This window comes from Leptonychotes weddellii, chromosome 5, assembly GCF_054177405.1.
Source record: "Leptonychotes weddellii isolate Sample4059 chromosome 5, ASM5417740v2, whole genome shotgun sequence".
NCBI classification, from domain to species: domain Eukaryota; kingdom Metazoa; phylum Chordata; class Mammalia; order Carnivora; family Phocidae; genus Leptonychotes; species Leptonychotes weddellii.
The window spans coordinates 153,620,277-153,632,848 of record NC_138373.1 but is presented as its reverse complement, the minus strand read 5'-3'; the positions used below and the strand labels follow the sequence as shown (position 1 = coordinate 153,632,848).

The window sequence follows — 12,572 nt, the reverse complement described above, 5'->3', positions numbered from 1 at the left end:
GCGCACACGCATGCACATGAGCAGGGAGGAGGGGCAGAGGGAGAGAATCTTAAGCAGGCTCCCCGCTGAGCGATCTCACCACCCTGAAATCATGACCTGAGCCAAAATCAAGAGTTGGACACTCAACCGACTGTGCCTCCCAGGGGCCCCTTTAGTGTAATTTTTAGGTAAAATGCTGGAAACAACCTGAATCTCCAGCAGTCATGAAAAATGGGGCTTCCCAAGTGTTTGCAGTAAGAGGCTCTTGTTAGAGTCTGTCTTTCCCTCTCAGAGGCTCAGTTTTCTCAGCTGCAGAATGATGGTGCTAGCGGTCTTGCCATGCCAGGGGTGGGGGGCGGAAATGTAAGATAAAAGGCGGAAGAGCCTGTGCTTTTCCCAAGACAGTCCACAGGGTCAGAGGTCAGGGGTGGCTGCTTTTCTGGAATCTTTTCCTCCCCGGGGAGAATGGCCAGAAGGGAGCCTGACAGCCCCCCTGTCCCAGCAGCCCCAGAAAGAGCTGCTATACCATCATCCTGCTGGCCATCTAGGGACAGAAGCAAAGACTGTCCTGGGGCCAATGTCCTGGTCAGCAGGCTGCACTGGCTCAGCCGATGGGGAGCTGCAGAGCAGTACAGATAACCGGATGAAAAAGCCTCTTCAGCAGAGAGTGTCAGACCCAAAAGCAGCCTTGGGGGCCACTGTGCATCTGAGAGTGAGCCACCACCAGCCCCCGGTGTCTGGACCACTTGCTGCCCAGTCTGGGTGCTTGGGAAGGTTCCTGCCTCACTCGGCCAAGGCCCAGGAAAGAGATTCACTGCTCCTCGTCCCACTTCTAGGAGAATCATGATTTCCTGTCCCCGAATGCCACCCACCAGGGGGTACCTATGGGCTGGGGCTACGTGCAGGCCACAGATACACACCTCAGATCCAGAGAAGATTCCCAAGTGCACACTCATAACTGCCCCGGACCCCCTAGGACAAACGGGCTGTGAAGGAGTGAATTAAGCAACATGAGGCCCGCAGAGCCACCCTGCAGAATGCTTACCAAGGGCTGACTTGAGCACGGAGCTGCTGGAGAAGGGTGGGGTCACAATCCCCACAGAGTCCACAAAAGAATTAAGTAATTTCAGGTACTCCAGAGCATTAGAGAACTCACTAGAAAGAAAAGAAACGGTCCCACTGTATTATCAATCAGAACGTACAGAAGGTCCCCCCTCATGCCTGGCTTCGATGCTCCAGTTTAAGACCCAATGGCCATTTTGGTCCCTTCCCCTGCATCACGCCAGACGCACCCTGAGCCCGGCCCCCAACGCTGTTCCCAGTCTCCACAGACCTTCTTTCTTCACGTGTCCCTGGGCTGCTCCTGAAGCGCCAGCCCTTCTCTTTCATCCCTTGTCCAGCAAAACCTGACTCTTCCCCTCAAGGCCTAGTTCAAATGTCCTCTCCTCCCACCCGTCTGCCGATGTCACGGGGCAGAACTGGCCTCCCTTCCCTGTTCAGGTGCACTCCAGTCGGGACCTGGGCTTTGTAGGACCATGACTTTGGCACCTGTCTGCCCCGCACGTCTCACTCTGAGGAGGAAAGACTATGCTCCACTGCTCTGTAAGAATAAGAAATTGCCTGGCACACTGTATAAAGGTCTGGGTCCCCCAGATGTCTGCCTTCTGCTCAGCCCACCACATTCCATTCCTCTGTCCTTGGCAGGCCTCACCCCCTCCACACCCCAAAAAGCGAAGCAACCCAGTGAGATCTCTGATCTGTTCTAAGAACTGCCTCCACTTGGTGAAGGGATGGGGAAGGCAGCAGCCTCGGTCTGGGGCTAAAGTGAAGAGGTCAGGTCAGAGCTCCCACGGGACTCTCGTGTGGCTGCCAGCTTTGAGAAATAAACACCAAGGAATCATTTGGTTTCCCCGCAGACCCTACACTAGGGCTTGCTTCCTGCCCGGTGTGTGGGCCTCGCAGATGCCGGAAGCAGGGGCCCATCCTGGGGACATTACCAGCTCTCTTCATCCTGGTCTCCAGCCTTCTTCTTGGCCTGAGGCTTCACCAGTGACTCCACAGCTCGCTCCAGCAGGTTCTTGCAGAAGGCCTGGTGGACCTGGGCAATGGGGTCAGCTGAAGAAGAGGGGAAAGGCCAGAAGGGTCAGATGGTCTTCTCATGAGCCCATTTTGTCTTTGCAGAGAAAACAGAGGGTGGGGAGAGGAACCTGAGAAACAGCTCTCCTCTCTGAATGGGGATCAAACCCCCTTTTCCACCAAAGTCCAGAAGCACCCTGCTCGATAGCTGGAAGGTGGGGGGAGATGTGGGGGAGCGGTGCTGTGTCTCCTGGCACAGTACTCAGTACCTCCATTCAAGGTTGGGGTTGCAAGCCTTATCAGTAAACAGAACGTGGGAAGGTGGATAGTCAGCCGAGGAGAACAAAGTGGTGGCTGCTGCCTTGACATGACATGGAAGACCTGCTCCTGTTTTCCAGGCGTTTGTGGCCAGCGATGGTCTGGCTGCGCTGATTAAACAAGTGGCCTTGTAATGCTTGCAACAGCTGTCACGGCCAAGTTCCCAACTGGCAGGCCCAAAGCAGGGTGGCAACGGCCCCTTCCCTCCCGTCCCATGTGCAGACATGGGGGCCACCATCTGACAGGGACACTTAGGAACACATTCTGGGCAACAAGGCCTAGAAACAGAGCCTGCATGAGGTGAGAAAGCCTGTGGAAGTCTGCAGTGTAGACAAAGCAGACCGCGGGGATGGAGCTGAGATTTAGGAGGCTTTCACTTGTATCCTTTCTTTTTGGTGTCGTGCACCATTCTTATACTGAGCCGTAAGTGATATTTTTGAAAAAAAGGACAGCGGAAGCTCACGCCCCGGCCATTCCTGCACAACACGCCTCACTCTCCCCAGGCGCGCACCTTAGAGAGGGGAGAGCGCGCCGGGAGCAGAGCCACCGGCCGCTCATGTTTGAGAGTGGGGCGGGTCGCCTCAGATCACTGTCAAACAGCAGGGACAGCAAGTCAGCATCCCCCCTGCTGCCTGGAGTCCTGTCCCCGTCACCACTCTGAGCACTTGATGACTGCCTGTCGCCTACTGTTCTCTGCTTTCCAGTGGGACCAGCGAACAGCAACTCCACTCATCCTCTGTGTCTCCAAAGCACCCAGAATAAGGGTGAGAACAAGACCGAGTCCCCATGTGTTTGGAGCACAGTCCCCCTGAAGTCCTGGGGGTTCTCGTGGTTTTCTCCAACCCCCAGTGGCGGCAAAATTCTCACCTGGGTTCCTCTGAGCACAATAGAGACTCTCCTTGGCAGCCGACTTCACCGACCAGCTCCGCTCCATGAAAAACTTCTGGCCCAGGGGGTGGCACAGCCAACGCAGTGAGTCGGGGACCGCGCTGCGCTCAGGGCCACACAGGCTCTGGGCTCTACTGAGGAAGTAGCTCTGTGGAAGGACAAGGACCAGGGGTAATTCCACGGTGGCAGAATGCTGGCTGCAGCCACTGTGGGGCTATCAGAAAGCACCGCCACGGTGGAGACAGGCTGGGACAAGACCAACAGGAGGGCCGGGCCCCTCACGTCCGTGGAAGTAAACTCCACCGCTGAAACCAGGGCAAGTGGCTCTGGGGGAGCCGGCTGGACTTGGTGACCAGGTACCACCTCCAACAGGGGCCCCGCTGCACCCTGCCCTGCTCGGTAGGCCTAACCCTCCTGGAATCTCCCTCTGGCCCTGCTGGCATGGAACCTGCAGAGGTGACGAGGGGCGGTTCGTGGAGGAGAGGTCACGGAGGCTCCGCAGCTGCATGTCCACCCTCAGCCCTGTGAGGGCCTCCGTGTCCAAGCCAGGTGGCCCCTGGGATCCTGGGACTTTTCCTTATCTGTCATTTTAATTACTTATCCTTTAGAATATTTTGAGACAAAAGAGTGTTCTGCTTTGACTAATTTTTCATCTCTTTTAGCTATGAGTATTAAGAGTATAGAGAAGCACAAAGCAAGTGGCTAGGAACTATTATTTGTATCACCCTCACTCAGGAAAGCACTGGAGTGATGGCGTAGCCAACAGTTCGTCCAAGGACCCAGGCAGGCATGCGTGTGTATGGCTGATGTCTTTCCCCCCAAAGCTGGGGGGAAAGCCTTACAAGGGCTTTATCTAGCCCCCTGAAGAGACTTCCGCACCATCCCTAGATGATCCCCTGACGTGAACACCAGCCTGTGAGGGAAGACCAAGAGAGACTCAGAGCCTCTTTGCTGGGCCCTTCGAAGCCAGTGCCCTAATCTCCCAAGCCCCTCCTCTGCCTGCAGGGTAACATCACTCCAGGCCTCCAGGAAGAAGAACTGCAGGCATGCCCTCTATCCAAGTTTTCAGAAATTCTGTCATTTATGGAGTGAGGATATTTTTACTCTAAAATCCATGATTTCCAACCCATACACCCAGTGCAGACAATCTGAATTGAGGAGCTGAGCCGAGAAGGATGGGAGGGAGGGAGGTAGAAGCACAAGACCCAGTGCTCAGAAAATCCAGAGGGGCCACTGGGACAGGCTCGCAGACTTCAACCTTCACACTTCCGCCCTTGCCTCCACAATGAGGGCAGTGCCTCCTTGTCTGGTTCAGTCTGACGGTTCTGACCTTTACTGGGCTCTAAGTAGCCATCAGCTAATATAACGGCTTCAGAAGACTTGAATGCCAGGGTCAGAAATAGCACGGCCAAAGTGCCACTCAGGGAACACAGACTAAGATGATGGACTCTCATGGGGGCGGTGGAGATATGGAGAGTGCTGCCTGAATCTGAGAAAATGACCTGGCCCAACTGCTCTACAGAATCTCTAATACTGTCACAGCACTTCCCCGAAGTCTCTCATCACGGGACCAGCAGCACTAAGGACCTTCCCTCCTCTCTGCTGACCGCTGTATTTGAGACAGGACACTGGAGAACAAATGCAGAGGAATCCCATGACCTTCTCCTGACCCTCAACAAAGTGCTTGCTGAATCTGAGCTTGTAACTGCAGTGAGGAGCCTGAATGGGACAAGAGGCTGGGGGTGGGGTGGTGGCCATCCCAGGGCCTCTGAGGTCAGAGAACCTTCTCACGGTTACTGATCAGGAAGGGAGCACCGTGCTGCTCCAGGGGAAACTGAAAACAACTGGTCCCTCAGGAAGGCCCAAACGTCACCAAGAAAAGCAGAAACAGGGGCGCCTGCCTGGGTGGCTCAGTCGTTGGGCATCTGCCTTCGGCTCAGGTCATGACCCCAGGGTCCTGGGATCGAGCCCCGCATCGGGCTCCCTGCTCAGCCAGGAGCCTGCTTCTCCCTCTCCCACTCCCCCTGCTTGTGTTCCCTCTCTCACTGTGGCTCTTTCTCTGTCAAATAAATAAATAAAATCTTAAAAAAAAAGAAAAGAAAAGCAGAAACAAAGCCTGGTTAGGTGGTTTTGCAAGGGGAACCCAAAGAATGATCTAGAAAATCATTAAGTTAAAATACATTTTTAAGCTTAATTCTGAAGAAAAACCTCAGTTCTAAGACATCTCAGTGTGTGTGTGCGTGAGCTGGAGTTTAGTGGTTTGAATTAATAAGACATATAAATCCTGGGGTATAATCATCCACAGTATAATTTCTAGAAGGCAAACTGAAAGAGTAACTTCTGTTGCTCTTTTAATTTTCTTGGCATTATCATCCTATGATAATTTTCCTAAATTTTACAGACACCAGAATCCACCCAAGCTCCAGCATGGGAGCCCCCTCCCCTCTAACTCATCTGCTAACTGCCAAATGGAGCAGCTGTGGCAGGAGACTCAGAACTGCTTAGATCCTGGGAGCCACCCTGCAGTCCCTAGCGAGTCCCAATTCTACATTGTGCCCTCCCACACCAGGCTTACCAGATGGTTCTCAAACTGTGTGCCAAGGCACCCCAAAGCACCACAAGGAAACTGCAGGGGCACCACGGGATATTTCACATTTCTGAGGTAAATACAGCCATGCCCAACATGAGTCAGACACCATGTAAACTACTAAATGGTGGTAGTTTGAAGTCTCGATGTGAGACTGCACGACCTTCCTCTGGAAGATGTCATATCTTCATAAAGCTGAGTTTTTAGAGGCTATTGGAATAAAACGCAAGCGCTGTCTGAAAATCAGAAGTTGGTGGTGTTACTCTGATTTCAAAGTTTGAGAAGGTATGCAACACCCAACAGGCACGTGGACCTCAGTAGTCGGTAATAATCAAGAAAAAAAAATACTATTTCTTCTTTCAATTTTGTGTATATTTCTTTAACGGCTACTAAATTGTTAAGACATAAATGTGTATTAAGATGTCTGTACCTAACTAATTAATAAACCGAACTGTTAGGTGTTTCTGTTAGCCCAGGGCAACCATGAAAAAATTACTGAGACACAAAGGGTGCCATGAACTGAGAAAGACTGGGAACCTCTGGTCTAAAGCATTTTCACAGAGGCCAGCCCTCTGTTTGCCCTCAAAGCCTGATTCATTTGCTAGCTAAATATATTCGACTGGATTCAAAGCTGCTTCCTCTTTAGGAAAGTACCGTCTGGGTCTCTTAGTCTGGCCCCTCTCAAGAGAAGCCAACAGAGGAAAGGGGCGGTTACTTTCCTAGAAATCAGTTCCTCTCCTCGGCCCAACCTTACTGAAAATGCAAATATGGCGACCCCACTGGTTCCAGGTATTGATGCCCTCTGAGCGAGCATCAGCACTTCTAGAGAGTTCGCCTCAGGAGAAACTTGTACAAGTGGGTGAGGAGAGCGTGAGATGACCCTGTCTGCAGCACCGTAACTGCAAATACGGGAAGCAACAGCTGAGGTGATCAGGATGGTGGTTACTCTGGCTGGAGGCCGTGGGAGAAGGGGGATTTGCTGACTGCAAGGAGGCCCAAGGAATGCTTCTGGGGTCCTGGTCATGTTTTGTTCTTGATCCGTCTGCTGGCTGTGTGAGTGTATTCACTCAACTGTTATTTATGATTTGTGTACTTTTCTACATGCATATTATACTTCAATAAAAAGTTTACAGAATAACAAATAAGAAGCAGATTAAATTATGGTGCCAGAATTCAGAATAATGGTTATCTCTGTAGGGGGCAGTGTGAGTTTGAAAGCCTGCAAAAGCTGCTGGGGGTGAAGGGAAGTTCTACTTCTTCCTTTTTAAAATATTTTATTTTTAAGTATCTCCATACCCACTGTGGGGCTCGAACTCACATCCCCGAGATCAAGAGTCACATCTTCCACCGACCAAACTGGCCAGGGGCCCTGCAAGTCCTACTTCTTGATCTGGGCAGTTGCTGTTACATGGGTGGGTTCACTTTGTGAAAATTCAACAAGCTGTAAATTAAAAGGTACACATTTTTCTGTGTGCATTGTATTTCGATAAAATTAATGTCTCCAAAACACTTTTTGGGGGCAGAGAAGTTACAAGTGTATGACATCGGCCCAGAGCACCAGGACAAACAAATGGGATAGGGAAGTGGCCCAGCCTATGCATCCTGCTCTCAGCCTCGATGGGCCTTGCCCAGAAATGCCACCTTGCCTTCCTCTAAGACTGGGTCAAGAGCAGTATGCTCTCTGGGCAGCCGAATGAGCCCCAGCCTTGCACTCACCCACTGCCATTAAGGCCTGTTCCTCCTCTGGATTCCCTGCCAGACTGTGTGCTCCCTGAGGACAGGGCGAATATTCTGCACACCATTGCATTTCCACTCCAGGGAATGCCTGGTCCAGAGCAGGGACTCGGTAACATTTGCTGAATAAATGTCTTATCTAAGGTCACTGAAATAGGGGCGAGACACAGAAAATACACTGGGTTTTCCCGTGCCCTCTGTCACCTAGACTGGGGTGACACACTTTAGGAAACATCAGTGTCGCCACAGGGCACGTTCCTTTTCATCAGCTCATCAGTGCCACGGCTGAGATATGGCAACAAATGGAGATGTGATCACTCTGTGCTGAACACAGCTGATGTATTCAGCAGCCTACTCAAAGCGGGCATCGAATCAAACGTCTCTTTCTGCTGGAGTAAGAGAAAGCCTGAGGTCAGCAGATGCTCTGAACTAGTTGATAACAAGGACTGTGAATTCCCAAGGCTGATCCCATGCCGGGCACAATGCAGGCGCCTGATAATAGCCATTCCTGCCCCGGGTCTGACGTGAGCTCCTCGAAGATGTGCACTGTTTTCCATTTCTGGACTGAGAGTAATAGAAGATAAGCAATAGCTACCTTTTGTGTGAATAAAAACACCAGGAGACACAACCAGAAAATCTCAAAAATTTTTATGACCACTTGAAGAGCAGAAGAGTCATATATTTAACCCCTTGAATATGGGTCACTGTATCACTGAATCAATCTTCTTACTTCAGGCACCAAAATGTCCTGCTTATGCTTATAAGGGCCAGGACGGGTTTTGTTGTTTTTTTGATCTACTTTGTTTAGTGCCTCAATATTTGTGAAACGACCCACTGACTGAATATCTACCCGTCTAGGTAGTCGGCCCCCAAAGGCAGGGCCCACACCCGTTTTTGCATCTTAGCTCCTGGTCAGGGAAGGGCGCTTCTGCAAGTCCGCAGAAGGGAGCTGCAGGGTACTCACCGCCAGGAAGCCTAGCTTGCCCCCACACCGAGTCTTGAGCCCCATGGCAGCAGTCAGATGGATCTCAACCAACGTGCTCGGTGGGATTTTCTCTTCTGCACATTCGGCCAAGTTCACGGCGCACAAAGCCATGTGTACATCGGAACAGGCAGATCCTGCAGGAAGCTTCCCTGTGGCAGGCAGAAACAGACGCTGACATTGACAGATTCCTCCAAACCGAGCTTTTTTCTGTTTTCTCTAGTGTGATCAGAGCAAGAGCACAAGGACTGGAGAAAAGTACTTGAACTCTGTCATCAGATGGTCCTGGCTGGGATGCAAGGCTCTGTGACCGAGTAGCCGTGTGTTCCTTTCTACCTCACAGGTTGTTGGGGACGAGAGAAAATGCATGTCAAGTCCCTGACATGTGGCCCATGGGCTGTGGAAACGGGAGCAATTATGATTGCAGGTCGTTGTATGGGACTCCGACGTAGGCACTGTGACACTTTCCAAAACACAACCGTGTTCTGCTGAAACATCTTGCATCTCCCAACATGGAGAGAGGTAATAAAAATTGAAAAACAACAAGAAAAAAATTGATGTGAATTTATTTTCATTGTAAAAGAATGCACAATATCTAAGCACACCCCTTTTTGAGGGGTAACACAAAATGGCACTGACGTTGGACATGTCTTGGGTTAGCAGGTGGAAAGCTAGGAAGGCTTCCTACATGCTCCCGTGTGAGGGCTGCAGTCATGTGGTGTGACCCTGAAGTCAGGGGCCGAAGTGCCCTCATGCGGGCACAAGGACCCATCAAGGCCGTGAGGCTTTCACACTGTTGCTACTTTGGTCCTCGCTACAGGGCCAGGAAGGGGCCAGGGCAAGCCAGCTTTGCTAAGGGAGGCTGCACTTCAGGGGTGGCCCCATGTCAAAGGTCCAGGCGGTGGCCAAGCCAGGCCTCCTGACCTCATCAGCCCCACATTCTTCCCCTGGGGCCACCCTGCCTCCCCCATCTTTCTATCAGCCCCTACACTTTGTTCTGCATGGGCATCAGGTGTCACTCACTCTCCTCCAGGAGACACCATCTGGCTTTCTGTCTTCAGGGGAGGGAGGGTGGAGGGCAATGAGGGGATCAGGTTTTAGTCACCTGTTCTCTCAGTGCCTTGAATAAAGCCAGGCCCACAGAGTGCTCAGCAAACGTGGAGGGAATGAGTGATGTGAACTACCCCAGCTGGAATTCTCCAGAACATGACAGCTGGGAGGATGCAGTCTCCTGAGCAGAGAGACCTGGGACGGTGCTGGTTCCATCCCCCGAGGGCACACTGAGAGGGCAGAGAAGAGTGAAGCAGGGTCTGCAGACAGGGACCCTCTGCCGGAACTCTACCATGACCCCAGGTGTTAAAGCCCCATGGCTGGCCCCACGGGTCTCATCTTCCATTCACTCCATGCCTGGGGCCTGCTACGGCCCCATTTCTGAGCTGAAGCTCCTTCACCAGGGCATTTACATCACCTTCCCATTACCACATCTCATTGTTGGCTTTCTGACCTTCATCGAATAGCCCCACAGCAACCTCCCTTCTCGGGCCCTCTCCCCCAACACCAAATCTCTCAGGCAGCATTCACCGGACTCCTGCCCTTGGCCTGCTCATAATATGTGGTGTTTTTCTGGGTCCCTGGAGGGTCCCCTTCCAAAGGCCTCTCATCAGCAACTTCAGCTTTCATCCTCACTGTAGGCCAAAGACCAAGCCCCCTTCTTGGGCTGCGGATCCAGCACGTCCACTGCCACTCACCATTTCCCTCCAGGTCTTACAGGCAAGCGTCCCAAACAAAACTCCTCACCTTCTCCCTGGAAAACTGCTCTTCAGCCTGTTTCCCTCACCTTTGTTGGCAGCAACACCATTCCCCCAAGCTCTCAAGTAAGAAACCGGGGAACCATCCTCACCGCTCCTTTCCTGACCCTCACGACCCATGGGCCCCCAAGCCCTGTCAATCCCAGCTTCTGCTCTCTCTCCACCTGTTCTCCTACCCCTCTCGTCTCCAGCTACATTTGCTCCTATCTGGACTCCCTGACGCCAGCCTTAATCCTCTCCCCATCCACCTTCTTCCTGCCATCACAGCGAATCCGCTCACTTCAGAATCTGATGGTGTCATCACTGTCCGGCTCCCGTCACCCCCCTCCCCCCCGGTTGACTCTAGGACTACTGAAATCTTCTCAAGAGTCATCCCAGGTGGGGCTCCTCCCTGGGAACATCTCACTGCCTGGAAGGCACACCCCCCTGCACGCGGCTGGCCAACTCTACCCATCCTGTCACGCAAAGCCAAGACTTCCCAGAAAGCCTTTCCTGAAACCCTCCTCAACAGTACACCCTGCCCTGCAACTGAAGTCCAAGCCTTCTGCTACCTCTACCACACGAAATCATAATTCATTTGCTGACCTGCCTGCCTGTTATTAGGGCAGGAGTTTGTTGCATGAAATAAATGATATTTCACTGAATCTGATATGACATCAATTTTAAGTTTACTATTAAGTACCACTAAGGAAAAAACAGTGCCAACTCAACCACACCATCCGCTGTGTAAAGGACACAGCACAAGCATACGGAGGCTAATGTGAAAACATGTGCACCTTAAACTGATGAGCTGTGGTAATGAGCCACGTTTACAGCCATGGATGTGGATGGAAGGTCTGTCCAGCCATTCTAGGAGAGCAGTGTGAAAAGGGCTTCGGCCGGGGCAGAGAGCTGGCAAACCAAGCCGGGGTGGAGAGATGGCACAGGGCACCTGGAGGCCAGCCGGGCAGTGGAGGCCACCCCTCACCTGTGATGTGCAGCTGGTGCAGCCTGTGATAGGCCAGGGCCGCGTCCCGGGCGCTGGCCTTCGCTTCGTCCTCAAAGCCTGCCGCGGTGGCCGGGGTGGCCCGCCGGCGCTGGAAGACCTTCTTGAGCAGCCAACGCACCAGGCGCAGCTTCTGCAGGCTGTAGCGGATCACATTCCAGGAGAGGCTGCAGGCCAGGTCCAGGCGGGAGGTGGGCAGGGCCCGGCCCAACACCGACAGGCAGGTTTGGAGGTTGGCCGCAGCCGCCGCAAAATCCCCCTAGAAAGCAGCAAGTACACAGATGTAATATCCACTGCCTTGCTGTGGCCTTTTAGTTTTGCTTTATTTTTTAATTTTTTAATGATTTACTTATTTATTTTAGAGAGGGGGATAGGGGCAGAGGGAGTGAGAGTCTTAAGCAGACTCTGCTGAAGGCGGAGAGGCAGGGCTCGATGCAGGGTCCATCCCACGACCCTGAGACCATGACCTGAGCCGAAACCAGGAGTAGGACACCCAATCGACTGCGCCACTCTGGCGCCCCTTTTCATTTTAACAAAAACTTTTACTTTCCCTTCACTCCCTAGATTATCAGAGTAATACATGCTCATTGAAGAATCTGGGAAAATTCAGAAAGCAACGAAAAAGTAAAAAGCAATCACCTGTAACCTTACCCCCCAGAAAGAATGATTGCTGACATTTTCATGTATTTTCTCCTCGCCTTTTTACTAAATTGGGATTGTACTGTGGTCTATCTTTGAGCAAATACTATTCACAATTTCCCACGGTAGTTTTACATGTAAGATGATAAAATGGATTTAAATGATGATCTTTTAGGCTCATGTGCTCTTTTAGGCTTTTAGGTTCTCAAAGTGTGGTTCCCGGAGACCAGCAGCATCAGCCCCTGGGATCTTGTTAGAAATGCAAATTCTTGGTTCTCTAGCCCCACCCTCCCCCCACCTGCTGAATCAGAACCTCTGGGGTTGGGGCCTTCCAGGTGATTCTGTTGCCTGCTAAAGTCTGAGAGCCACTGTTTTAAAAAGACAAACACCTGGCTAAACTACTATAACCAAGGATCTCGATAAACTACTCTTTGCCAACCTGAGAGGGTCTGATGGAGAGTCTATGGCCCTGTACTGAAGATCTCTTTCTCTCTCTCTTTCACTCATTACTGGCAAACAGAAGGAATCTGTCCTCTCCCTTCTCCGAATGTCCTGCAGTGGGCACAGCTGTATTTC

At 51.9% G+C, this 12,572-nt stretch overlaps 1 protein-coding gene across 1 annotated transcript in view; it reads right to left on the bottom strand.

Annotated features, from left to right (window-relative positions):
- The window catches only part of SREBF2 (sterol regulatory element binding transcription factor 2), a 65,896-nt gene that overhangs the window by 9,731 nt on the left and 43,593 nt on the right, over positions 1 to 12,572 (bottom strand). The window contains exons 10-14 of the mRNA XM_081822560.1: positions 11,340 to 11,616; positions 8,547 to 8,716; positions 3,241 to 3,409; positions 1,977 to 2,094; positions 1,025 to 1,134 (exon numbers count right to left, since the gene is read on the bottom strand). Coding sequence (XP_081678686.1) covers positions 1,025 to 1,134; positions 1,977 to 2,094; positions 3,241 to 3,409; positions 8,547 to 8,716; positions 11,340 to 11,616 — 844 coding nt within the window. The remainder of the gene's footprint in view (positions 1 to 1,024; positions 1,135 to 1,976; positions 2,095 to 3,240; positions 3,410 to 8,546; positions 8,717 to 11,339; positions 11,617 to 12,572) is intronic.